Source organism: Bombus flavifrons, chromosome 10 (genome assembly GCF_040668555.2).
Source record: "Bombus flavifrons isolate JBK064 chromosome 10, iyBomFlav1_principal, whole genome shotgun sequence".
Classification (NCBI taxonomy): domain Eukaryota; kingdom Metazoa; phylum Arthropoda; class Insecta; order Hymenoptera; family Apidae; genus Bombus; species Bombus flavifrons.
Genome location: NC_138451.1, coordinates 3360352 through 3387357, shown reverse-complemented (window position 1 = coordinate 3387357; position 27006 = coordinate 3360352). Strand labels below are relative to the sequence as shown.

Genomic DNA, 27006 nt, shown 5'->3' with positions numbered 1-27006 from the left:
CTCAATCTGCCAGTGAACAGGTACTCAACCGATACACTTCGGCGCACAAAAGTATTCACGATCTTTTAACGTAGGTACTTGGATATATCTACACAAGTAAACGTTGGAAAAATACTAATGTCTGTTACAGTGCAACAGCTGCCAGAAGCCACTGATCTATCCGCACCAGCGGCTCAATTTCTACTCGGACTACAGCCGCGTATTCGCGTGTCCGCATTGCCGAGCCGTGGACGCCCACTTCGTAAAACCGCTCTCAATCTGCTTCACCCGCGAGCAGTTTCAGCTTTATAGCCAGTGGCCGTAACCATTAGGGAACTTAGCTAACCGGCGTCGAAGCATCGCGACTGACCCGTGTCCCCTCTTCTTCGATCCACTGATCTCCCTGCTCCGGGCGACCTTGCTCTAGATCATCCCCCCCCACGCTCGTCAGATCGTTTTAATTCTTTCCTGTAAACGATTATCATCCACCTGAAGAAGATATAACGACGACGAAGAAGAAAAGAAGAAGAAGAAGAAGAAGGAGAAGAAGACGAAAATGCGAGAAGAAAGCAACAAGAGCGTGAAAAATCTCAGGCTCGGCACTTCGCTTTTTCTACGCTCTTTTATTCATTTTTCTCGGCAAGAACGAGTTTTCTTTTCTGTTTTTACAAGAAACGATCAATTTTTAGTTTTTCATTCGAGCGTTCCGATTTTCGGGAACATTGCCAATGTGTTTCCAGTTATCAATCGAGCGAGTCAAGAAAATGATTTTCTCTTATGTTACGTACGAACGTGTCAGGATCTTGCCGAAATGTCGATTAACCTGAGATCGAGAGTGTAAAGCGGACGTGTAAGGTCATTACCGGCGAGTTCCCGTAGCAGCGATAACGTTTAAGGTCTTTTTTCTTTCTCAATGTCGATATAGTAGGGTTTATCTATGTTAATTCAATGCGAGGGACGAGGGAATTCGTGTACTTGGGCCACAACGACGAGTTCATCCCATCGATCGATATGGGAACCAACGCATCTCGACGGCGTATCGATCGATTCGGCGGAGCTTCAACACTTGGCGAGAATTCGAGCCAAGGATTATCGTCAGTATTATTGGTAAGATTAATCAACAAATCCCAGAACTGGAGTACGTTTCTGGTGGAATTGATCTTTAAGTTAGCAAAAGTTTGCGTAGGAAACCACGTTTAGTAAAACGCGCGTGAAGTTCCTTCATTTTCCTTTTCTTTCGTTCGTCTTTACTTGTCTTTACATGATTCTTCGTGTTCTATTGGCAGAGATACGATTAGTCGAATTTAAATGCGAGTCAAATATCATAGCGAATAGAATAGGCGTGTGTATAAAGGAAATTAGCCGTTCGAGGAAATCTTGTTAGCTTTAGGGAAGTCGAACAATTAGGTTTAAAAATGTCGAACGAGATCGATACGTCGTCGATTATCGTCAGTTGCCGCGTTTCGAATCGAGCAGCGATTTTTTTATAAGAATCGTCCCTCGCGTCCCATAGTTAAATTGCGTTAACTGGAGGGATAGAAGAAGAAAACGATGAAACAAAAATTACGAATTGCAGATAAGTATAGATCGAGATACGCAGAACGCTAAAAAGAAAAAGAAAAAAAAATGGTCTAACTTTCCTGTATATTACGTAGGTATGTATAAGAAACAAACATAAAAAAGAAAAAAAATAAGAAAAAAAGAAAAAAGAAGAAAATGGTCACTTCGAAACGAAAAGGGGGAAGAGATAATGAACTATCGTTTGTTACTTAGATAATCGAGAACGTTGTTTTTTTTACATTTTATTAGTTTATACGTTTATGGCGGCCATGTTGATTTTGTTTAAGGATCTACGACTCATTCGATGGGTTTTCACGTTGAACGGCCGGGCGCCCAGCGATCTTCCGCCCTTGAGACCATTCTCTCTCCCTAAATTTCGATCCTTTAACTTCATCCTTATATATTTCGCTCCCTTTTTCGATAACTCGAAACGTACGACTGGTTTACCACAGATGAAAACAGAGCCTCGTTTACTCTCCTCGATCCCCTAATACTTTTCCCTCCCTCTTTTGTTTCAATTTTACAACGTTGGAAATACTCCCGAAGGGTGGTCGAAAGCCACGGGCGCCCGAAGTAGCCAGTGTAAATACGTAATTAAGTGGGAGAGAACGAGAGGGAGAGAGAAAAAAAGAGAAGAACGAGCCATATGCAGGTTCGTTCGTGAAAGCCTGTGAAAGAATGGTACAGAACGTAAGCGTGAAAGGACGAGGCGTCTGTGAGAGAGAGAGAGAGAGAAAGAGAGAGGGAGAGAGAGAGAGAGAGAATACGAGAATGGATGACAGTGTGAAAGAAGGGAGCGAAGAAAAAAAAAAAGAAGAAATAAAATCTTCGTTTTTCTGGCGATGCTGGTCGTTGCTGTCCATCAATAGCGGCCGTCCCACAAACAGAAGACCGCCCACCGTTTTCCCAAGGTAGTATAGTCGATCGTGTACCTTCTTTACGTTATTTCGATTTAAAAGTATACTTAATCCATTCGTACGCCGGGAAGTATATTTAGGAGATTTCTATATTGTCCCGTACAGGTTTTTAGCGAGGACCCCGTGAACCCCGTTGCCTGACGCCTTTCACGAACCATTTTCTCGTCTTCGTTGCTCGATCTCGCCACGAGATTCTTTTCTCTTCGTCTGATAGCGCGAGAATATATACGAAGAAGGAGAAAAAGAAGGAGAAGAAGGTTGTTTCGTCTTTTACGTGCTTTTCTTTCACTTTTCTTCGTTCGTTCGAGAAATGTTCGAGGCTGTTACGGTGGCGGGCTTCATTTAACCGAGCACACACTATACGACGATTTAATCTATGAGAATATCAGCGAGTGAGAGTAAGACGTGGGATCAGAGCGAACGAACCAGAAGGGGGAGAGAAAGGGGTGCACAAATTGCTGAAAACGTTTTCTGTGTACGAGTGGAAGGGGCGAGAAAGAACGAGAGACGTAGAGGGATTAAAAAGGGAAAAAGTAAAAAAAGAAAAAAAGGAAAAAAAAAAGAGAAGAATGGAATAAGAATATTTGTACAAGAGGACGCGCTAATTCTCTGAATGCACACGTGTATTCGGGGATAAAAAGAAGTACATTATGTCCGCGTGGAACACTTCTTTTTTGGGTAGCCGAATACGACGAGCCGAAGAGTGCGTTATCATCACCGTCGTCCGATTTTGCCACGCAACGAAACCGCGTTTCTCGTTCAGTTTTCTTCGTTTCCTTTTTATCGTTCGCTTTTGTCGTATCGCAAGCAAGCCTCTTTGCGTCTAAGCAGTCGAGAGACACAGACAAACACACACAGACGGGAACGAACAGAGGAGAAGATGGAGTTGTTGGAGGATCGTCTCTCGTTACGTTTTTCTCAGAGTGCCAAATAGCGGGAAGAAAGATTGTAAGAGAATGGAAGGGAAATAGGAAAACAAGTAACTGCGAGTCTGTGAATCTTTCCCATAGATGTTTTTCGGTTGTTCAAAACCCGATTTTCTTAGCTTCCTCGCTTTTTATCTGGTTATCAAGGGTACACTTTCGTTTATAAGTCGCAGGATATTTGCTAATTTTAAACAATTCTGATAAAGTAAATTCGGTGTAAAATCTTCAACAAAATAGTATAATTTATAGCTTTCCGTGTAAAACACACGGATTACACACATCGATAATGTATCAATCGAGGAATTTTTTTTTAGAAACGAGCCGCAGGTAAACGTGGCGGATTAAGTTTTGGAAGCTTTAGTTCCAATGTTTTAAATGTTAGTCACGTTTGGATCGGTAATTATAACGGTTCCTAAAGAAGAATTTCTTTTTTGCATTATTCGAAACTAATTAAAATTTCGTAATTCAGTAATTTGATTAGAAAATACTTCGAATGATTTCAAATCAATCGATGCTTCTTTCTTAATAAATCCTAGACAAATAAGAACAAATTTTAGATAGCAAGTACAAGTATCTTCTTTATACATTCGTTTGTAAAAAACAAAATATTTTTTCGTAAATCTTTTGCCCGAAAGTTCTTCGCTCATTCGCGTTTATTCTGTGATTTCATCACGTACTCTACGAATATATCAAATATTCCGTGACTTATAAGCACCGATATATGCATGTATGGTCGTAAAAGCTACATCGAAGCATAGCCCAAACACACATAGAAATTTCGTGCTCGATTTTAGTAATTAGAAATAATCTCGGAGCTGTGGTGGTTGATATATTCGTTTTTATTACTTCTTTGTTCATACCCAGTGATTCTAGACGTATAACTAAATAACAAAATGCTACACGTGTGTGCGATTCGTTCCTCGTTTCGGTTCAAACGCGAGAAGCTCGCGTCATGCTCGCGTGTGCGACGATCCTGCGCGCACACGTTCTAGGAACTTTCTGTTCCTGCGTGTTTTCCGCGCGCGTCTTTCGAGCGTGGAAAGCGCTAAACGAAAGAAATATGAAACTTCTCTTCGCGCCACGAAGCGCACGAGCGCGCGTACTTTTTGTACTCCCTACCGTTTTCAATTTTCGCTACGTGGTTCGCGTCGTTGAATACCATAGGTGCCCTGCGATACGTATACCGGGAGATTCATCGGCTCACTTTTAGTTCCTATCGCGACTCGATCGACGGAGGAACGAAGGAAACAGTGGTGGAATTCCTCTTCGCGAGAAGCCGATCGTAACGCGTGTCCCTACGATCGATCGTCGTCTTCGAGATTTCGTCGAGATCGCAAGGTCAACCGAGATCTCTTTTCTCTTGGTTCGTGATGAATTTTTAAAAATGCCGAACCGAGAATCATAGTAACGAAGGTCAAGATTCCACGCTATGCTTTTGTTTCTTTTTATACTTACGAAACGAATGAAAAGTTCCATAGTAATTCAATTATTTGACGAGGTAATATACTCAGTACCTATGGTATGGGTATTAAAAATAAAATGGTGAAACATGTAAGTTTGTCGAAAATTATTTGTGTTACAATTTTTAAACGTGTCATTCCTTTAGTTTCGTAATTAATTCGATCGAAATTTTACATCCTTGCGACGATGTAGTTTCATGACTCGAGAAAGATATAATGAACCTTTTACAACGATAAACGCAGAACTTTGTTTTATGACAACTAGCAAATGCAGTGATACAGCATTATGATTCTCAACTTTAGATACGCACAGCCATAGGCGAAGAACGTAATTAAAGTAAACTAACCTCGACATTCAACAAACTGAGTAACTCGCTATCTAATGATAAAGTAGTAGTCGGCGCAACTAATTGGCTTCGACATGTTATCACGTGGAACTAATTTAAAAGAAACAAATTCTACCGCTTTTATACGATTCGTACGAATTATTGGAAGAAACAAACGCTACGAACTCACGTTCGAAATAATGTGACTCGATTCGCGATCTATCTCGTTCAACTACACGCGATCTCTGAAAGAAAGTCGGCATCGATCGATCGTGGAAAGGACCGTGACGTTCGAGGCACCTGATTCGATTTGTAAAAAAGATTTCGTCAGTTTCGACGCGTCGACGTACCTATATCTAGAATGTTTAAGGGAAGAAACTGCATCGAGGAATCGTAGCAAGCAACTTGGAGAAAATATTCTGCAACTTGCAACAGGAGGAAGAACGATAAATGGAGAAAAGGAACGGACGGTAGTAAGAGCGCGATTAGTTTCTCTATGGTGCGTCGACGCATAATGACGCACTCGCTCTGTAGTTGCTTAAGGCTAAACATTAAAGCTAGGCTAAACCTTTTTTATTCCCCAAGTAAAAGTCGCTGTAACGATCTTCTACTTTCGCACGATGCTCGGTGACGCTCGTCGACGAACGGAGGGCGGTTTCAGGTAGGGAGGAAACGACGCACGTTCGCGACGATCGCCTTCTCCTCGACTACACGAAACTACACGCAATTTTTCTCCCGTTGACGAATCTACCTCGATCCACGCGACCCCGGGAGCAGAGAATTCTTTGGTCGTGCCGGGAACTTGTTTCTTTCTCTCGCGGCTAGCCGATGCAATAATCGTTGGAAGATCGAGGAAAGAAAATCCGGTTGCCTGCTGATGAAGCGTTCTTCGCCGCAACGATTCGAATCTTCCCCCGCGATCCGTTCGTACAGCGACGTCCATCGAGCGAACGATTTTCTATGTCGGTGTTTTTATAGAAAGAGTACGACGAGTGAAACAGAGAAACGTGTCCGTGAACACGGTCGAGACTATTCGAAACGAAAGACCATCCACAAAGGTGTCTCAAAGTGTGAAGAAAGAAGAAACGTTTTTCGCTCGTGTTCACAGGTTTCTCTGAGTCTTGTCGATTGTCGTAATCGTGTCCGTGGATTCTTCTAATGATAATTAATCGAATAGCACATCTATATGGCACGTTGAGGGGATGGGATTAAGGGTTGTATGTGGTTGGGGAATTATACACAACAAAGGGGGGAGGGGGGGCTAACAATGAAGCAAACGCGAGAAAAGAAATTCTTTTTGCGAAGGTCTCGAGGATGGGAATTAAAGGAGAGAGGTTATGAATGGTTGAACTATGAATAGAGTTTAGCATATAGTCATTATGAAGGGTAAGAGGTGATGTAACGAAGGAGGAGAGGTTTTGAAATCATCGATAAATATGTAAGTTTATTGGAAAACGACGGTTTTCAGATTCTAGTTAAGAGAACTTTCTTCGTTTCGCCCGTCGGCTGGCCAGCCGGTCGACGCCCAAAGAGATATTCTTGAATTTCGTTGAATATTTTAGAGACTCGGCTCTAACTCGGTTATCGCTCGACGCTCGATGCCACGAATTCTTCTTCTCGATCGTTTCTAACAGCGGAATTAAGAAGATCGTTGTATCGTCTTCTATCGAACAGAGAAACCGAAGAGGAACGAATTTTCCGCGAGAAGGAGAAGAAGAGAAACGCGAAAGAAACGGAAGGCGAAGAGAAATCGTATTGTCGAGCGATCGAGAATCGTTCTAGTGATAGGCTACTGTGTCGTATTTGTGGATGCTCGACAGAGGAATAGAAGAAAGAATGGTGGTGAGAAAGAAACAAGAAGAAAAAAGAATTTTATCCTGCAATTTATATATCGGTTGTTCTTCGAGACGTTCTTTTTCACGCGGACATTCACGCGATTTAAAATAATCTAATAAGAAGATGAAGTATATATATATATATTATATATGAAAATAAATATGAAATATTATATATGAATTCTACGTTTAAGAATCGGTTTTTTGTCTCTTAGTGTGTAAGGTTCTCTTTACAGCTGTGCTAGACAACTATAGGTATACATAAACGACGATATATTATATATACATAAACGACATTACACTACGGTAACAGAATTCACGCATATTAAATGTATAAAGAAGCAGAATAAACGCGGTACGAGGTCTGCGTGCGGGAATCGCTCGTACGAGGCGCTCGTACTGCTCTCCTTAGGAATATAAAGAAAAAAAAAACACGTCTTGTATATCTATTTAGTGATTAAAATACGTACAACGTTTCATATGGAAACGAGAGGTGGACGCGTGAAACGATCGAGTGGCGATTTACCAAATACGCACGATGATCCTTCGTTTTTCTCTTCCTTTTTCTGTTTCTTAATCTTCTCGGTGTACTTTCAAACGAGACGACAGGAAAAATACGAAGTACGAGAGACAATAAGAGTACCTCTGTAATCGTCCATGGTTCGGCTGAAGGAGAATTAATAAAAAAAGAAAAAGAAATAATATACAAATTCTAAAACATGAAATAATAAACTAAGAAGTAGATGAGAGAAACGAAAACAATTGAAAGTTCTGAGAAAGATGAAACGTCGCGATATTTAATCGAAATTAAAGAGAATCGCATAGGGGAACAACGTGCGTGTTTGATAGGAGAAAATCGTCACACGATCTTTCACTGTAGTCGGTTTTTTTTACGTCTGTGACATACACGCACCCACTCACACATACACGCACACACGTGCATACATAGGTATACCGATACACTGGAACAAATACGCGCGCCGCGCGAACCAATACGACACACCTAATATATATACAAGGACAGCAGATATACCAACGCATAAGTACACGTACATACACATTTATACAAATGTACACAGGTGATGTTCTTTCAGTAGTCGCAATTATAAATCGCCGAGCCGCGTGGATCGTGATCAGAAACGCGTTCGAGCTTTTCTTACAGCGCCTCCTCGTTAACGTTTCATCGAGCACACCGGCTCGCTCGTTAGTCCATTTTTAATTTCATTCCCCTTTCTGCCGACGCGACGTCGAGAGTCCTTCCGTGCGACCACCTTTTTTTTTTTTTAATCCGTCGAGATATTTTCGATTCCTTGAAATGCCTACGTTTCACACTCCCGTTCTTCGTTTAAACGGGCAACCAATTAATTGACGTTTCGTTGCAACTGTTAGTTGCCCGATTCAGTGGTCCTCGCGAAAGTCCTTTTAATTTAAACATTTTATTTTTTTACCACCGATGGGTACGAGTTGCTTTTAAGTTAGGAAGGAATATTGTACGAAGTCGTACGGAAGACACACGGGGTAGAAAGGGGTGCACGCGAAATGGTGATACTTTTTTGTGATCGATACAAGAAATCGACGCCCTCCAGCGTCGAGTCGCGATTAAATAGAACGCTTGATTTATTGTACCGAACGATTGGAATAAAACAGTGAACGACGATCCATCGACACATCTTTGAACACTTTTTTCCAATCGTTTAAAGATCGTAGCCGTATCGCTTTAGTTTTCTTCCGAGCAGATTTCATTTAATTTTCGCTTCTGCATAGAATAATATGTAGGTCTACAACGAGATGTACTACTCCTTTGATTTATTCCTCGACTCATCGTACGACGACGTCCGTTTCCCCGGCGTCGATGATCGCTCTTAGTCGAGTACGATTTATCGCTATCGCATCGTAGGTTTCTTAGAGATATTTTTAATTAGTTTCCAATCACAGCGACGAACGAACGACGCGGCAGCTGTCGCGCGGATTTCAAGGTCGTTCAGCATCTCGAATCTGTACGGTGATTGATTTTTCTTTACTTTGCCGCTCCGTTCGCGAACGACAGACCGATGAGTCCATTGTGCAGAGAATAATACGATTCTCCTTTCTATCTTATTTTTTCTTTTTGATTTCCGTTTGGCGATCCTGTTGTCCATTGAGCCGAACGCGCCACGGCTCGATCGTGATTGTTCGACATTTAGGTACCATTTAACACGTGTTTCTAAATTAGGTTCCATCGACTATGAACATTCGTCTGGCGTCTAGTTTTAGTCGCGAGAGTCGCGGGTACGTCTCTGAGGGTTTTTCTTCGAAATTGATCGAAGTAAGACGGCGAGATTCATGAAAAACTACGGATACCTTAATTACCTCAAGTTATTAATTAAATTATTAGAAGGCGCGTTGTGTATCGTCCATCGGGTTGTAAAAGATGTTGGTCAAAGTTTGATCGACGTGCCCGCGGGGTCGAGCGTTTTTCTCGTTTTCCAGCCCGGTTATTTTCAGGCGCAGAGACGTGGAAAGAGCGAGGGTATGAATGGGAGCAGAACGAACGAGAGCGAAAGACGTTGAGCGATTCGATGCACGACGAGAATGCAGTATGAGAGAGGGTTGAACATTAAATGGAGAGATAAAGAAAATAAAAAAAAAACTGGAAAGAGGAGAAGAAAAAGAAGCATTTAACCGAATCGCGCCACTTGTCTATCGACAGAACGCGACCTTATCGAAAGACGTACAAAGTGAGAAAGATAGAGAAGAAAAAAAAAAAGATAATATTAACGCGAACGTGGAACCGGAAGGGCGTCGTTCCATGATCCGGGGAAACCGAATCGAGATGAGAAAGACAAGCAAGGAAGACGCGATTGGTTATACATAATCCTCCCCCTGTGGAAAAAATCCTTTCGGTTTCGCGTGTGTCGAGCCCCGATTAAGTTTGACAGATTATAAATCTCACTCCCTCCCTTTTTGCAAACGCTGATTCAGAGGCCACTGTTTTTTCCACGCCCAACACGACGATGAGAAGAGAACGATGAGCGAGAGTGAAAGAAAGAGAAAGAGAGAGCGAGAGAGAGAGAGAGAAAGAGAGAGCGCGTATTAGGGAAAATGAAGAAGATAAAAAAAGATTGATTATGCCATGGAGATCTCCTGTAATTGATGCGTGTAATTTAAAATGTACATTGCCCAAAAATATGGTGTTGTTATAATACTGAAACGTGTTACGGACGACGAAGAAATTTTATCGAGTGCGCTACTGGAGAGCGATTTTGTTTTTTCTCGCGGACGGCGTTTACGTTGACCCTGTTCTTCGCGCCTTGTCTCTCGACGCGATTATAATAATCCTACCGTTGATCCTTACAAAAAAAAAAGAAAAAAGAAAAAGAAAAAAAGAGAAAAAAAGCGAGAAAGAAAGAAAGTTTATTATCGAAATAACGAGGGCTTAGGAAAAGTAGAAAGAAGAGAGGATTAAAAAAAGAATGTGGGAAGGCAGAGAGGAGAGATCGAAAGATGAAAAGAGGAAGGTTTTTTTACTTCTCGAGAGATTACACGACGTACCTATTTGAAACAACCCACACACACCCTCTTTCGTCCAGTCACGGACGTGTCCCAGCGAAAAGAATTCTTTGGCGCGTTTTTTAGAGAAAGATTTTTATATCGAGAGGTTGATCGGGAGGCAAGGCCGACGATCGCCGACCACGCAAATAATACACACACCGGCTGTCTTTCACACTCTAAGAAAGAACCGGGCTCCCAGCGAATCGAGCGGGATCTACGATTTTTCACGGTGAACTGACGGAATATGTCATACGATGGTGGAAGCGTGTATATCGGGTGCCAAATCACGTTGAACGGGTTGCTGTTGGAAATATCACTTTTCGAAGCTTTTGCGAACAACTTCTTGAACCTACAGTCCAAATTTGCTCAACCACAAAAAGGAAAAACGTATATCGAGCATTCTCTTCTTTGGCCCTGTAACGAATATATATGTATATCGTGAAGGTAATTTCTCAAGAAGCTGGCGTTTCCCCTCTGTAGACGAATCTCGGAAGGAGCTCGGAAAGACCTGAAAGTTCACTAATCCTGGGAGCCCGGCCATTATCGAGTCGATTGGAGATAGGTTGGCTAAGGTACAAATGTACATAGGAACATAATGTTGTTATTTAACCTATAACACCTGCTTCTCGTTTGCTTCCTCTTGTTTTAAAATTAAAAAAAAAAAAAAGAAAAAGAAAAAGGAATGAAAGAGATCATATAAGCTATAACTTTGAAAAAATGATCAAAGGTATCGACATATTGTACAATATACCTTTTACATGAAGAGAACGAAATAAAATAAAAATAAAGGAAATAATTAAAAAGCTTAAAAATTCAGAGGACAGAGGTTTCGACATTTCGCGGTTTCTTCTAAGAACGAGATGGAGCAAACGAATGAAAACGCAAAACAGAAAAAAGAGAGACAGAAAGAGAGAGAGAGAGAGAAAGGTGGATATGCAAATCGATATCGCGGATGGAGGATCGATGAGTTAATCGACGTGTAGCTGCGTAGACAATTGGTTCACGGCTCTTCGCGTTTCACCTTCGTTCTGTTCGTTCGTTCGTTTGAATCGTCGTTGGTCCTCCCAGTTTCCATTTATTCCCTTTCACCGGTGTTTTCGTTTCGTTTCAGCCACCGCGCGCGGATGGCCCGGTTTTTACGAGCCGTGATCCAATCGATCGCAAAGAGAGAGCAAGAGAGTGAATGAGTCTCGTTATGGTGGGAATGAAAGCAACGAAAAATTCCATAGAGAAGAGAGAACGAAAGAACACAGAAAATACATATACACGTACAGATACATAAACTCGTACACGGCTTCTATTACTCGTCGCGAACGACGGTTCAATTTTCGCTTCGTTTTCGTTTTCCATTCTCTGCGTTATGGCGTCTTCATCTAGATCCTCTCGATTCAGGACTAGTGACTGGCGTTCAGTTTTTACCCTCGTGCCACCGTTCCGCGCTAATGTCCCCCTCGAGTGTCTTCTGGAAGCTCGATGTATTTAAAAAGGGAGAAAATCTTCGAATACAAACTCTTCCATCGAGAATGAGATTTCTTTGAAATCCAAGACTCCACAACGGTTCTTGTATTCTATTACACGGATACAACGACGCAAGGATATTCTCGCTTTTTTTTTGAAAGTTTGCTTTTCTCCAATGGACACTCGAGGAACGAGACGAAGGTGCGGAAAAGCACGAGCAATAAAGGTGAAGAGATATTTGGATGAAGCAAGATAATGGATACGCGCGTGCAACGATCGTAATTAAGCTTTCACAGTGGAGACGCGTAATTAATCGTTAGTTGGTAGGCCGCCCCGAAGTATCGAAACCCGTTTACAGGCAATTTCCTCAAGGGGTAAACCAATGTGTCTGAATGGCGTGTGGATGTGCTATAATCACCTACTACTCCCTTCCCCTACGTACATTTAATCGCGTTTTACTCTGTGTGTGTATACATATAGTCTTACGTATATACATGTATGTAATCGTGTGTATCGCTAACCAATTCCCTTGTTAGTAGTACTTTCTTCTGCCGTGTCTCTAAGTATAGTCCTCTCGGCAGAGTTCTTCGCACCAACGTAGAGAAATACTCTGAAAATTCTCTCCTCAATCGTGATCGATGTTTTCGATGATAATTCGTAATTTGTTCTTAATCGTAGAGCCGTAGAATCGCAATAAAGTAGCAGAGTCGAAGCGGAGAGAATAAATATCGAAGAGAAAACATCGCTTTTTCTTCAAATCGGCAATTGAAGATTTTAAGCGTGAAGCTGACACGAGTGAAATTTTCAGAGTGACACGAAACACCAAGCGTAAGCTTGCACGTGTGTATTTGTAATACGGTTTTTCCAGCGTATACGTCACGACACCTTGCGTGTGTAAGACTGCGACATACATTTTGCACTCGGTTGTAAGAAGAAGAGAGAGAAAGAGAGGCGACAGTGCGGAAATATCACCGTGGAATATCGACACCAATTCAGCGACGTGTATTTTTTGTTTCCTTTCAGTCGTTCCGTTTTTACGCGCGCGGATAGTCGCGTGGATCCGAAGAGCGAGCTCGTTTCATAGGATAACTCGGCGTTTTTCTATCGGTCATTGAGGAAAGTCATTTAAAAGAATACGACGATGGACAGAAAAAAAGAGAGAAGCGAGAGGGCGGAGAGTCTTCCGCGTGAAAACGATAAGCAATCTCCTTTTTTTATATCGGTGAGAAAAAATTGTAATAATTACCATAATCTACGTGTCGTGTTTAGGGTAGTCTTTTTTATACGTATTTCGAAAAGAAACAAGATTCGTCAAATCGAATAATCGATAAATGTCATCGCGTGTGATCGAGGATCTCGTAACGATTTTTGGTTACAGTGAATCGTAATTCGAAGTCGGGGCATTTTTATTCGGCTGTGTTTATTAGGCGGGGGGTTAAGAAAAGGAAATTCTGAGAGAAAAGTAAAAAAGAAAAAAAAAAAAATGAAACGAAAAAACTTCGCGTAGTATTCGGATAAGGCTTTCGAAATTTAGATGAATAATTTTTGTACCCTATTTTTTTAAGCGATCGCCGAGGCGATCAGGAAACGAGATCGGGCAAAAAGGGTCGTACGTTTTTAAAACGCGCTAGGATTTATAGCTCGTGTTAAGTTTAGTTTAAGCGTATAACCGCGTCGCGTAACATAAATTAGTAGCTGTTGACAAGAGGAGAAAGAAAAAGATACGAATGAGAAAGAAGGTTGAAAACTTGACAAGGAGGGAGGAAAAAAGATAAACATCTTCTTAAAAAGAAGTTAAAAGACACGCCACAGGAAAGAAGAAGAAGAAGAAGAAGACGAGAAAGATGCTTTCGAGATCTTTTGAGAAAAACTTTGATCGAGGTGTTCGCCTCTGTTTAGCCCTTTCATGCGTGCGATCGAACTTTTCAATTCGTCCGCATGAGGAGGAGGAGGTTCCCTTTGAAACGGAAAAGGGTGGCGAAGAGGAGAAACGACCATCGAATTCGCGTATTTCTTCAAGAAATTAGAAACAGTTAACACGCTTATGCTCCTCGAGTCGAATAACTCACCGAATTCATTCTGAAATTGAACGAAGGATAATACGAAAACAAGCACAATGCGTATTTCGTGGCGAGAAAAAGAGAGAGAAGAAGAGAGAGAGTGAGGGAGAAAGAAGAATGAAGTTGAACGAATTCTGTGGAAAAACGAGTACCAATCGCGAAGCCCGCGTTTTCTTCTAGTTGTATAATTCTTCTAACGCGTGTTTAGCTTGTACTAATTAATTCGTTAATTAATGTCGATTGTAAAGTAACGTGAAGGCCGGAAGGAGGGGAGTGACCGATCGGAGGGCATATAGAAAGGAATGGAAAGACGGATCTAAAATCAGGAAAAAGGAAGTATGGCGAAAGAGGAAAAAATGTTAAAAAAAAAAGAGTAATAAGAAATCATAGTAAAACACAAGCATTCTTGTGCATTGCGAAAGCAACAAAATAATCAATGCTGGTAGTGCGGACCAAACGGGACAACTGACAGAGGGTGCTTCAAAGCAAGGATAACGAAGAGGAAAGAAAGTGAAGGAGAAAAGGGATAAAATGGGACGAAGACTTGTCGAGGCATGGGAAATTGAGGAAATTGAGAAGAGGAGGGAAAGAAAGAGAGATATGAGATTCGTAAAATTGCCGCTCCATCGGAAATCAACGTCTAGAAGACTCGTTCGTAGTGGTTAAAAAAAGAAAACATTTTTCCACGAAGCGTGTGTTTCTCTCGAGCAATTTTCACGAAAATATTCTAACGAGTCGTTTCAATTTAGTCCTGTTGCCTCTACTGTCCTCTTTCTTTCGTCGCTAAACTTTTTTATACTATCGACATATTCAAATATCGAGTAAAGATTTCGATTTTTAAGCAGGGTGAAGTGACTCGAGAGAAAAGGGCGCTTCGGAGATCCATGATTGGCTACGTGGTATTCGAAAGCGATACACCATTCTTAACGTTTAAGGCTTGTACGAAATTCTTCTATCGGACTCAGTGCGTTTGTCTGTCAGGGTAAGCTCGCTGTCTCGTTGACGGGAATATTTCTGTATCGATGTACGTGAAATGTATAAGGAAAAGCGCGGTCATGCGTCGTACGAAACTTCTACCTCGAGAGATTAGGATGTCTCGCGTATTAAGATCTTTCTGGTATTCGTCGTTATCGTCGTTTCTTTTAAACGTTTGTCATTTTTAATTTTTTTGTTAAATTCAATCGTCAGACTCTTTAGAACAGATCGCTTTTTATTTATAATGTGCTTAAGACGGTGATAAACGATGAAACAGTGCCGAAAGAATGAATCGCGGTTTGTTTCTTTCTTTTAGTTTCTCGTTAAGGAGAAAAATGGAATAAAGAACGTTAACAGTTTCTATTATTCGAAAACGAGAAATTTGATCGAATCGTTGGTTTAAACGCGATAAATGATCGGATATATGAGAAAGAAAGATGAAATTTACGCGAGACTTTCCCAAGGAAATCTTCGACGAAGGAAGAAGCAATCGTAACGACGTTTCGATCGATTATCCTTCGAACTAACGCGCGTTCGATATATAATGCAATATATACACGCAGTTAATTGTATTAAGACGTAGGTAACTATAATCGCTATTTGCTGTTTCGATCGTAGAAGTTAGACGAGATATCCCACCTCCCTGTATCGCACGCGCAACCTTCGCGAAGATGATAATCCTATCTCGAGGAGGAAGAGAAAAGCCCAGGCGCTTCTAAGCGGCGAGACTCGTGTATACATAACTCGTAGGTTACCCTTTACTCGTAGTAATTAAATACTCGATCGAAGCTATCCCCCATTTCTTCGTGTAGCTTGCGAATAGCTGAAAAACGTCGGCGCGTTCACGTCGCGATAAATCAATCAGCGATGAAAAGAGAAAGAAAGATGCTGTAAATCGTCCGATCGATCGTTGCTTGGAATTAAAGAACGAGTCGAAGCGATTTAATCGAGCGAAAAGATTTTATTCTTGAAAGGAGCAGTGAAAGACGAGAACGACTTGAATGCGCCGCCGCGGTGATCAGCGATCTCGAATGAGTGGCGAATGAGTGTGAAAAACGAAAGGATCTTAACCCATCGGTGAATTTGCAGCCCGCCAAGAATAAAATACAAAGGAGAAAAATGGTATACACTGGCTCACGAAAGTCTTTGATCATTCACCGCAAAACTTTTTACGTCTATATCGCGTGTGTTGTACACGACATTTTAAAATATCATTGCTATTGCTGCGACGATATCGGCAAAGTTGGAGACCAATTTGAACAATGTATATAGAAATTACGAGATATTTATTACAAACGTACGTTTCGTGGAAAATTAGTATTCGAATTCTTTCGTGTACCTGTGTATATGTATAGAAAGCTCCGTTGACGAAATCGTATTCCGGAAGCCCTTGTCCGAACGAATTCTCGTTGGCCAACAGACCAACGCTATAGCTTTCCTTTCCGTTCCACCGCGTTCTACACCTTTTTTTCGACACGGGAGAACAAAGAGGGAGAAAGAGAGGAGAAAGAAAAGATATAGAGACGATGGCGAGCGAAAGAGTGAAGGGAAACGAAATCTGATGCCCGTTGGTCGCCGACCACGAGGAGAAACATCGACTCGAGCCACTTTGTGTAAAACGCTCCCTCTGGTTCAAGAGTGACGATCATTGCATTACAAATGAAGAACGCCGGAGAAAGAGACACGAGTCGCAAGGACGGAAGCTGTGAGCCGGAAAACAGAAGGGACATATACTTTTATTTTGAATCGTTGCTTCGAGGAGCATTCGTCCATCCTTCCTCGACACTATTTAATTTAATTGGCAGACGTCTCGAGTGCTGTGCAAATGGAGGAAAAAAGAAAAAAAAAAGAAATAAAAGAGAAAAGGAAAAGCTTGTACTCGCGAGCAGAGGGAACAAAGACTAGCTGTTTTCCTTTTTATCGCGAAGAACGGAAACGGAGAAGCGAAAAAAGGGATTCGTCCGTTTATACGGCAGGACAATGAATAAAAGAATATGCTGGTCCGCGATTGTGAGCTTTAATTGAACGCCACGTTCTTGCAATGATGGTCCTCGTTCTTCGTGGTCGGCCGTGGCAACGGAGGAGCGTTTCGTTTGGTCGACCTGGCTGTCTCCCGCTCAATGAATTCGGAGCTAATTTACCGATATTCGAGCGGTTTGAAGTGGATATCGACGAGTTGAAAAATCTGGCAGAGCTACCGCGTCGATCGATAATCGTTTATCGATGAGAGGATTCACAGTGAAAATTGCTCGGAATTCGATTCGGCGAGAGACAGAGTCCGAGGTCTTCTCTATACCTCCCCTATGAGAGTACAAATTTTTCTAACAAAAGTAATTATATTCGAGCGACGAATGGAATATTGACGCAAGGAAGCAGCAACAAGGAAGACGACGCGAGACAGAAGAGAAACGAGTGACCGTCAGATCGATCATAGATTAGTGTAAATGAGAATTTGCGTGTGTGAGTTTACGAGAAAGGGCGGAGGAAATCGGTATGCTTGGTCGAGTGAAAAATAATACGGCGTGAGAGAGTGAAAGAAACGTGAGAATGCGTAACGAGGAAAGGAAAAGGTAATATTAAGAGGAAGAGAGTAAACGTTTAACGATGTTTTCCCCTGGTGGTATGAGTATATTACCGACGATCTAAAATTAACAAATGATCTATTATATTATATGGTGTATGTACCGTATACTTATCTAGAGTTAGGTCTCATTTCAAACGTGTTACGTATTAAACGAGGTACGATACGTATAACATATATTATTGTATACACTTAACGAGCATACGCATACCTGTACGTTAACGATCTAGACTGCCATTAGCACTTAAGGCGCGGCTTCGCCCGATTTATCTCGATTTAGCCCGAATTCTCTCAGGTATGGCGTCCCAGGGATTGCTCGTTACGCGTGCCATGGGAACCGAGTTTCTTCCAACTTGCATACGGCGATCTATTCGAAACCAAAGACTGCAAACTGATCCAAAATGTCAGAAATTGTTCGATCTATAACGTTTTATCGAGACCGATGTATCAGACCGCGAGGACATTAGAATACTGAGAAATTGGGATTTCCCTCGTCACAATTCAAACTTGAAGAAGAATCCCACGACGATGTCCCGAGACGAAGCAAAAAGTCTAGCGACGACGCTCTCGAGAAAGCGAGGAGAGAGGTCAAGCGGCTGAAAATATCGAAAACTTGAACCCAACTCGAAGGTTTCCAGGGCCAACGTAATTCTCAATCCCTGCGACGTACGAAGCAAGTTTCGAACGTCTTCGTCCCCCACGGTTTGGGAAACGAAAAAAAGAAAGATAGAAAGAAAGAAAAAAGAAAAAAACAAGCAACACAACCACGGGGGAAGAGATACGATGGTAGCCGGTTTCGCGAAATTCTCTCGGAACGATCTACCAGGCTTGTGTCTTAAGTGAGATTGGTACACGGTAATGTCGCCGCGGATAGAAGGAAGGACAGTGTGCATCGAAACGACAGGATGGTCTATAGTCGTGTGTATAGGGAAAGCAAGCTTCGAGGATGACGAACTCGATAATCGTAGCTAGAATTCGGTGTGTCTATTTGCATGCAGCTCCGCTCCGTAGGGATATAAAAACACGAACGTTTCCGATTTTTAATCTTGCTCTATCTATTCGGAGAAGAACGCTCTGTTCTCTATAGGTGAGCGTTTTTCTATAGGTGTGTCTCCTTTTCGCCTGCTCGGGGCGTATTATTCTCACGAGAGTCTGTAAATAGTTCTTAACTACACACGTAATCGTACGAACTTTAACGATATACGATTAATCAACAAGCAAACAACACACGTACACGTAAATTCATGCACCAGTTGTTCATATACGCATCAGTCAACGTCTACTTTACTGACCGACAATTTTTAACCAATTGCGATTCCCTTTTCACACCGATACAGTTGCAGAATCACGAGTAATCCCGTGCGACTTGCTCGGTCGTATTTTCTACCAATTTAGCAATAAAATGAATGGAAGCAAAAGAAACAAACGTGGACATGTGATTTGTCTTTCGAGCAAATTCTCGCTGTATCGAGGAAGCAGAGCGATAAGCTGTCTGGCCTGATCAAACTCCGAAAACGCAAAATTTTTCGTATAATTGTTTTCGTTGGAGCAGCAAGATAGTCGACGATGTGAATGTGTACTCTTGCTGCATTTTATTTCGACGAAATCGCGGCTCTTGGTCAAATAAAATGAGAAACACGAAGGATGCTTTGATCACAATGTGGCAAATAAACTCTAACCTCGTGAGCGGGCACGAAGACTCGAGGGACAGCTTGCGGTGGTCCACGCGCCCAACTGCCGACCAATAAGACTCGAGAAACATAATTGTTCCAGCCTTCGATTTTTATGACGCATTTCGCCGCGTTTTTTCGACGCCTTTTTATATCTCCGATTTATCAGACTGATCTTTAGTAGATGAGCTAAATAATCGTAGAAAAATATGTCGAAGGGCAGGTCGTTTGGATCAAGAATCGCGTGGAAGTCAAATTACAGAATTCTAATAATACTTCGTGATTTTATATAACGAAGAAAATATGCTTGCTCGACCGACGATGTATTTATTAATTAAAGAGAAACAAAATTACGACGAAGGAAATTGACGAATTGCGGCGAACAACGTTGGCCCGACCACTCCATATCCGAACGTTCAAGAATTCCTTGATAGTTCGAATATCCGTAAGATTTTACTCGAGAGTCGGGAGGACGATCGACGTCGCGTGTAAAGAGACTACGTATACACTCGTATACGAAATATATTTTTGATAAAAATCTATTCAAAAGTGCTCCAAAAAACAACAACAAAAAAAGAAAGGGAGGAAGGAGAAAAGAATAGAATAACAAAGGAGAATTTCGATGGTAGAAGATAGGAACGGTAGAAGTAGAAGCGTAGTGGTAGAAAATATGGTAGAAATAGATGTAATTAGCGTTAGGAGTCGCGTCGTCTGTCGAGCATAATATCCCGAAGAGGGAAATTTGTAAAATTTTCTATGCAATGAAATTGGAACTTCGATTGGAACATTTTGCGCGCAACGTTCTTGATCGACGATCACTTCGTGTAAATCCAGTTCGATATATATTCTGTCTAAAAAGTCGACTGAGCTTTCGATAAAGGGAATATTCAGGTATTAACTTTACTACACGTGGTATCCACGTTGGCCATTTTTCGGAAAAGCACCGGTACACAACGCTAAAAACCAGCAGATAGGAAACTTCTTTAGGCTCGAGATCTTGGAAAAATTTTCAAAGCGTTTTTTCTTTTGTCTGCTCCTGGAATCGATCTCATTGAGAGTTCAGATAGCAGCGCTAATGGAACTTTCGCTTTGAATCCTATTCAGATACATATATTCTAGATAAACACTTAAGATAGACAACTTCCACGAATAATGGAATTTGCAACGAATCCTATTTATCTACATTCAGCAATATTTATCCTTATCACAGTCCAATTACCCCTTTTACCTCGATACAGAGGAATTTATAACAAACGATTTTACCACAACATTCTTTCATACTGATATTAATCGCATCGTAATTTCAACTTATTCGAAATTGAATTTCTCAGAAGATAAACTGATTGACTATACCTTTAATAAATTCGTCAACTTTATCAAGTGCCACTTTAAAAAAAAAAAAAAGAGAGATAAAGAAGCAACACCGTGCTATCTTTCATCATTTTACTTGATAGAACAGAGTAAATTCTAAAATAATTTTTAAAAAGTATTTGCGACGTAAAAGTCCACGAACTTTTATGATGTTGGTCGATCAGTATAGCTTCTGAATGACTCGATTAACGAAATGTTTCACTAAATAATTAGCAATTAAAACACACCGGAGGGTGTCGTAAAATTATCTTTACCGATCTCGACAGCTTCATAGTAGTTGCAAACGGTCATAGTCTGTCAATGTTTCGATCAAATCACTATCGACAATTGTGAGAATGCTCTGTTCTCATTCACCGCGAATATTCGACGGTTATCGCACAACATCCGGATAACAGTGATCGTTATCCTGCCTGTGAAACACGTACTTTCGTTTTCACAGCGATGAACATCCGTCGATTGCGCTGAAGACGAGAAAAAGAAATAGCAAAGAAAAGCGTGAAATAAAAGGAGAGCAAAACAAAGCGGTATATGTTAGAAAGAAAGAAAACTATTATGTAGCGTACACAGTGAAAAACGTACACACATGCATAGCCGGCGACGGTTTCCGGGGCGCTTCGAGAGCCTCGGCCGTCTCTCTCAGCCGAGACACAACCCTATTATTATCATTCTATCGTTAGAGTATAAGAGTTGATATTTAAGAATTCGTATTGTAATAATTGTATGCGAACTATATTTGTTTGGTTGGCTTGAGGGCGAGAGTCTAACTCGGGTGTTATTAGATACTACGCTGTACCTTTAGCTGGCGGGCGGTCGGTGACCGGTTACTAGATATTTCGAACTTTTACTATCTTCGGAAGAAGAACGATGATTTTCGATCTCGCGAAACAACAACAGACAACGATTTCTGCGTTATTTGTATTTTAAAAAGATTTCTAGCTTCTTTTGTAAATTTTGTAAAGAAATTCGCAGCTTATTTGATTTAAATTTTGATTCGAACAAAAAGAATGATTTCTATGTTACTTTGAGGGTGGAAATAAACACTTTGCATAAGGGAAATTATGCTCAAGAAATAGTAGTTTCTATCATCTACGTATGTACATTTATATCAGTGTATTAATATATACTTATACTTTATAATATTTTCAAGTGTGATATCTTCTCAGAAAGAATCGTCCAAGTGACTACTTGAAAAAGCAAAATTACGAGAAATCCTTCGAGCCGCACTGCATATTTGTTTGCTTGGTTGTACAACGTTTGATTTCTTTCGAAGAATAGAACATACAGAAATATGTTCCAATACAAAATTCATGCTTAATAATTGTATGCATCGGTTACGTTAACCAAAAAAATTTGTTATTTCGGATGCAAAAGATTAAACTTTAAATAAAGAAATTTTACATTTACAGAGAAATTATGTTCAACTAACCTTGTGTAATTAACAAATATCGCGAGACCAATCGTCGTATCAGGGACGACTAAGATCTTCGTCTATGAAGCGTGTAAAGCTCAGCTGGCGTAACGGAATATGGTGTGAAATATCGATGACGAGTATCGAATCGTAGCTGGAAACTTGTAAAGGGGACGAACGTGCTCTCGACGCGACGCGAAAAAAGGGTTCTCGAGAGGAATTGCTTCGTCGATAGTGCATTCTCGACGCTGGGCGTTGGGATCGTTCGCGAAGAATTCGCTCGCGATTAAAGAAACGGGAAAGGGTCGTGTAACACCGAGGGATTAAGAAAGCAGCAGCCACGGTCGAACACGATTCACATTACTGGAAACCGTCGAGGATACGTTCTCTCCAACAGGAAGAGGGCGAACGGGTTGATCCACGGCGGTTGAATATCGTGGGTCGTCGAGTGAGAATGAAAAGAAAAGAGAAAAGATTGTATGAAAGAAAAGGTAGCGAATCAAACCGGTGCGCCCGCCAGCGATTTCGAGGGGGAAGATAGACGCACGAAGAAGCGGAAAGTAACGAAGGATGATTTACGGTTGAAAAAGATATATTATCGATAAACTGTGTCGATCGAGAGGTAGTGCTTAACACGTGTTAGGGTCGTTTCTTCGAGAAAGAGAGGAAGAGTAAACCGGGAGAGAATCGTTTAAAGTGACAAAAATATACAAAATAGAATAAAAGAAGAGAAGTAATGTGAGAATGTGAAGGAGGGGTGGGGGAGCGGAGGAGATTACAAATTCGAGAATAAAAAGTGTCGTGAGAAACTTAAGCGTATCGGGGACGTACAAAATAAAATATAAGCGAAGGCCTATTGGATGCGTTGAATGGTTGGAACGTGTAGTAATGGCGGGAGAGAGGTTTCTCGAAGAAACGACTCGCCTTTAGTCTTTTAATATTTTACTCGAGGACGTTGCCGACGGTTAGACTGGCCATTGACCCGAATTTTCAGGGATAGATCGAGGGTCAAGGTCACCAGAGAGAGAGAGAGAGAGAGCGTGAGAGAGAGTGAGAGAAAGAGAGAGAGAGAGAGAGAGGAAAGGAACCTCCCTTACTTTTTAATACCGTCGTCATCGTCGCGCTAAATACGAGTTCGCGTTAATTAATCGATGCTCTTAAACAGAGCGGAGGACACGGTCAATATGGTCCTGGCAATTTTATTTTCGGGCTTACGCGTTGTCCGTCTCGCGTTTCATCCCCTTCGTGGTTCGATCGAACATTGGGATATTGCTTTTCCTTTCTTCTTTCACTTCCAACCTTTTCGTATTCTTTTCTTCTCCCCTCTCCTGTCTGTCCTTGTATTATTATTATTATTATTTCTCTCCTTCTAACGTATCCGTACATTGTATTTTCGATCGACGAGTCGCGAAGTGGTGGAAACCAGCGAGAGGGATGTCGACGAAGTACGCTCTAAACGAGTGCGTTCGTAAGCATTAAGACAAAACGCATCGCGGAATTACGTCGCGCGCGCGCCTAGGTTTAATGGAAATAAGTAAACGGAAAGCAAAATGTCGGAAGAATAAGAAACGTGAGAGTGAGAGAGTATTATGAGGGATGCGCGAGAGGAGAGAAGCGAGAAATATTTAAGCGATGAGATTATGGGTTATGCGAGACGCGAAGAGAACAGAATAAACAGAAATTATCGCGAAACGGCAATTTATTAGAAAAAGAAACAAAGCGTTTTAGAAAGAAAAGGAGAAGACAGAAGCACACATAAAATAAAATAAAAAAGAAACACACTGGTGGTGAGACGCGACAATTTGTAATTATTAATCAGAATTTGGGTGAGAACGGACAAACAAAGGAAGAAGATGAGAAAAAAAACGACGGAGAAAAGAAGAAATATTAATTAGCGTGTGTGGATCGAGCTTTATACCGCTTTTATATGTTTAGTAATGAAATACCTTACATTAAAGAGTAAATGAACAAAAAAAAATAATAATAATGATAATGATAATGGTAATACAACAGGAAAAAAACCTACGGAAACCTACTATGTAATTGACTATTCTCTATATGCGAAATACATATACATAATATATATATATATAAATAAATATAGATATATATATATTATTATAATGATTATATATATTATTATGATTATTACGCTATGAGAATACGAGTATGAATGATTTTAAGGAAAGTATACATATTATATTAATAAACATTTTTTAATGCCATTATCCTAAAGATAATGGTGAAATGAAGCGAAATGAAAAAAAAAAGAAAAAAAATTCATTGAAATCTCTCGTGTTGCATTATTTCTCTGTTCCATCACATCCACTTTAATTCCAATCTCCTATATTTCCAATCCTCTCTTCGCGAATCCTAACGTGTCATCTTACGCGTTAATTTCGATCCTGAAGGTCTATTTCTCTGTCTTTGAATCTTAAGCCAACATGTTATCGACATTTTCGACGGGCGTGAATTCGATCCACCTTGTACTCTTCTCAACTGGTTCGTCTAACCTTAGCAACGGCAGTAGCAGCAGCAGCAGCAGTGGAGCGAGACAGGAGGAAGGATGGAGGAATATCGCGACAAGCAACCGACGGCCGTCACGAGATCACGTTAAAAACCGCGGTGCCCGGTGTCTATAATTGGCCGCCAGTTAATTACACGCCACGTCGCGCGTCATATAAACGAAAATCCATCCGTCACTCGGCCTGCCAGCCAACGGGGGTTGATAATAATTAAACGGTCCAGAATGACGTCGCAGAGACTGCTCTAGAGGGCGGAGAGTTTTCGCTTGGCAGATAGAGAGACAAGCTGGAAGAGAGGACGGATGTGGAGATAGGGTAAATTGGATTAGGAGAGATTATACATTTATCTCGAGGCGACTGGTTCTGAAAGGAAATTGCAAGGAAACTGGGTAACCCAAGTAGAGTCGATCAAATAATGATTCGTGAAGTATTAAGGACCAATATATAAAAGAAAATTGAACGCGATAGAAAGCTACGAGAGGGTGATTTAGCTATTTTAAGGTTCGCTGCTTATGAAATCGTATTAAGTTGCGTTCTGCTACGGTATCGTACAAGTATGTTAAAAATGTCGTAACTCGAAGTAATTCAGTGCTGTGTCAGAAGAGAACGTAAAAGCTTAAGAACGGAAAATTCCGAAAATTATATTCGATCATTAGTTGTCAAAGTCTGTTGTATAAATAACTTTTTCGTAAGCTTATAAAATACATTGCTTCGTCCAAAATCAATTAAAACGAAGTAATCGTAATCTTTTTATCAGGCGTGCAGATTTCTGATACGAGTATAATCTTTATGCAGCAACTCGTTACTAACGAGACAAAAATAAGCTGTGAATATATCAAGCCATGATACAACTAATTTTATCATACCGTTGCAAATTTTTATGTCATCCCTATCTTTGTTACAGTTCGTTGACTTATACCGATAGATATTTACGAATTCGTCCTCTTTTAAATGCACTGAACGTTCTTTTAAGAAAGCACCTAACATCATTATGAATGAACGCAATGTTTTCTTCCTCGTTCAGTTTATAGCGGGTAATAAAAAGTCGTTTAAATAATAAAAAGACTGTGTACCGAATCCTGAACTATAAATTGGCGTTCGTAGTTTTTGTAACATGCAAATATAATTGAAGGGAAAAGCATGACGTCAAATTGACGTGACTGCAAAAATGATGCTCGTGTGCAACGGACCTAAGTCAACAGAAGCGTCCGCTTTCACAGGAAAGCAAGGAAAAGCTGCTTGTCGATCATCTCCCGAGAACCAAGCACAAGGGGTGCGCTTCTCGTTACCCACGTCTGGTCTGTTCACAACACCTGCTCAATTATACAGTACGCCGCGTGTCGTAATCGGAGATCCATCCGTCGATGGTTGACGTAGAAACTTCGTAGAATGCTTCGTAGAACCCATCTCCCCTTCCCACCCTTGGGAATTTTGCAGTTCGTTCTAATCCTTGATGGGCATCAGAGCTCTGTGCGTCGCGGAGGGACGCAAACTTTGGATCCTTTTTAGGTGTCGACTTTTTTCCCAGAGGAGATGACAAACTCTTGAAAAACGTCCAAGTGAAATTGAATCTAGTTTCGATCGGTATCTTTGGGTATTTCTTTAATGTGCATGGCGATTTAGAAGAAAACGAATCGCTTTTCTTTCATACAGAAATAAAAATTGATCTAACCTTGAAATTGCCTTATTTTCTGTGAGGCGAAGTAGGACCTTCTGATTGAAGTATATTAATTAACAGGTTAAGATATTATTTTATTTGATTATTAACTTGTTAAGTTAATTTGATCGATTATATCTGTATCTTTGAATCTAATAGATTCATTCTATTTTATATCCAAATATTCCTCTTTAATTACAAAGTAACATTAATACCTATAATGTTACTTTGTTGCGAGAGAAGATTCTCGGGTGTCGCCACCCTGCACATTCTCATGAACGACTCGCTTGTATTTCACCGGAACGACCGGTCGCTAATTGCCAGTCGGTTACCGAGCTTTCGCGCGCGATAAATTTTTTGATCCATCGTCCATTAAGGGTGGACTATTACGCTCGTAAAACGTTCGCTCGTGAATGACTGCTTCGATCGATCCTTGATGCATGGGCTTTCTTAGGCCTCGTGTCGATCGAGCGAGTCTTTCTTCCTCCATGTACGAACCCTCGTGGTGCTTACAGCGGTCCAATTAATTTCGGAGCATTCTTCGTAGGAAGATGGAAAACCTTTCTAGGTTTCCCGTAATCTTCGAAATTGCCATTCATGGAGAATCGGTGAATTTTGGCCGCAAGATAGAAGAAAAGCACGTACATTTTATTCGTTCGCATTAACCAAGATTGGAAAATTTAAATATTCAATATTTCAATATTTTTCAACTTTACGATTATTGCAAGCCCAAATCCATTTTATTGTACAACCACTTTTCGAGAATT

The 27006-nt window shown here is 40.9% G+C and overlaps 1 protein-coding gene across 4 annotated transcripts in view; it reads left to right on the top strand.

The window, feature by feature from the left end:
- heca (hdc homolog, cell cycle regulator) overlaps positions 1-22545 on the top strand; it is a 166725-nt gene extending 144180 nt beyond the window's left edge. For 3 of the 4 annotated variants that reach the window (XM_069121678.1, XM_069121686.1, XM_069121685.1), the window contains exon 5: positions 131-22545. In XM_069121678.1, coding sequence (XP_068977779.1) covers positions 131-304 — 174 coding nt within the window. In that variant the 3' untranslated portion in view covers positions 305-22545. The remainder of the gene's footprint in view (positions 1-130) is intronic. The other variant, XR_011174224.1, reaches the window with a different exon arrangement.
- Positions 22546-27006: the final 4461 nt, after the last annotated feature.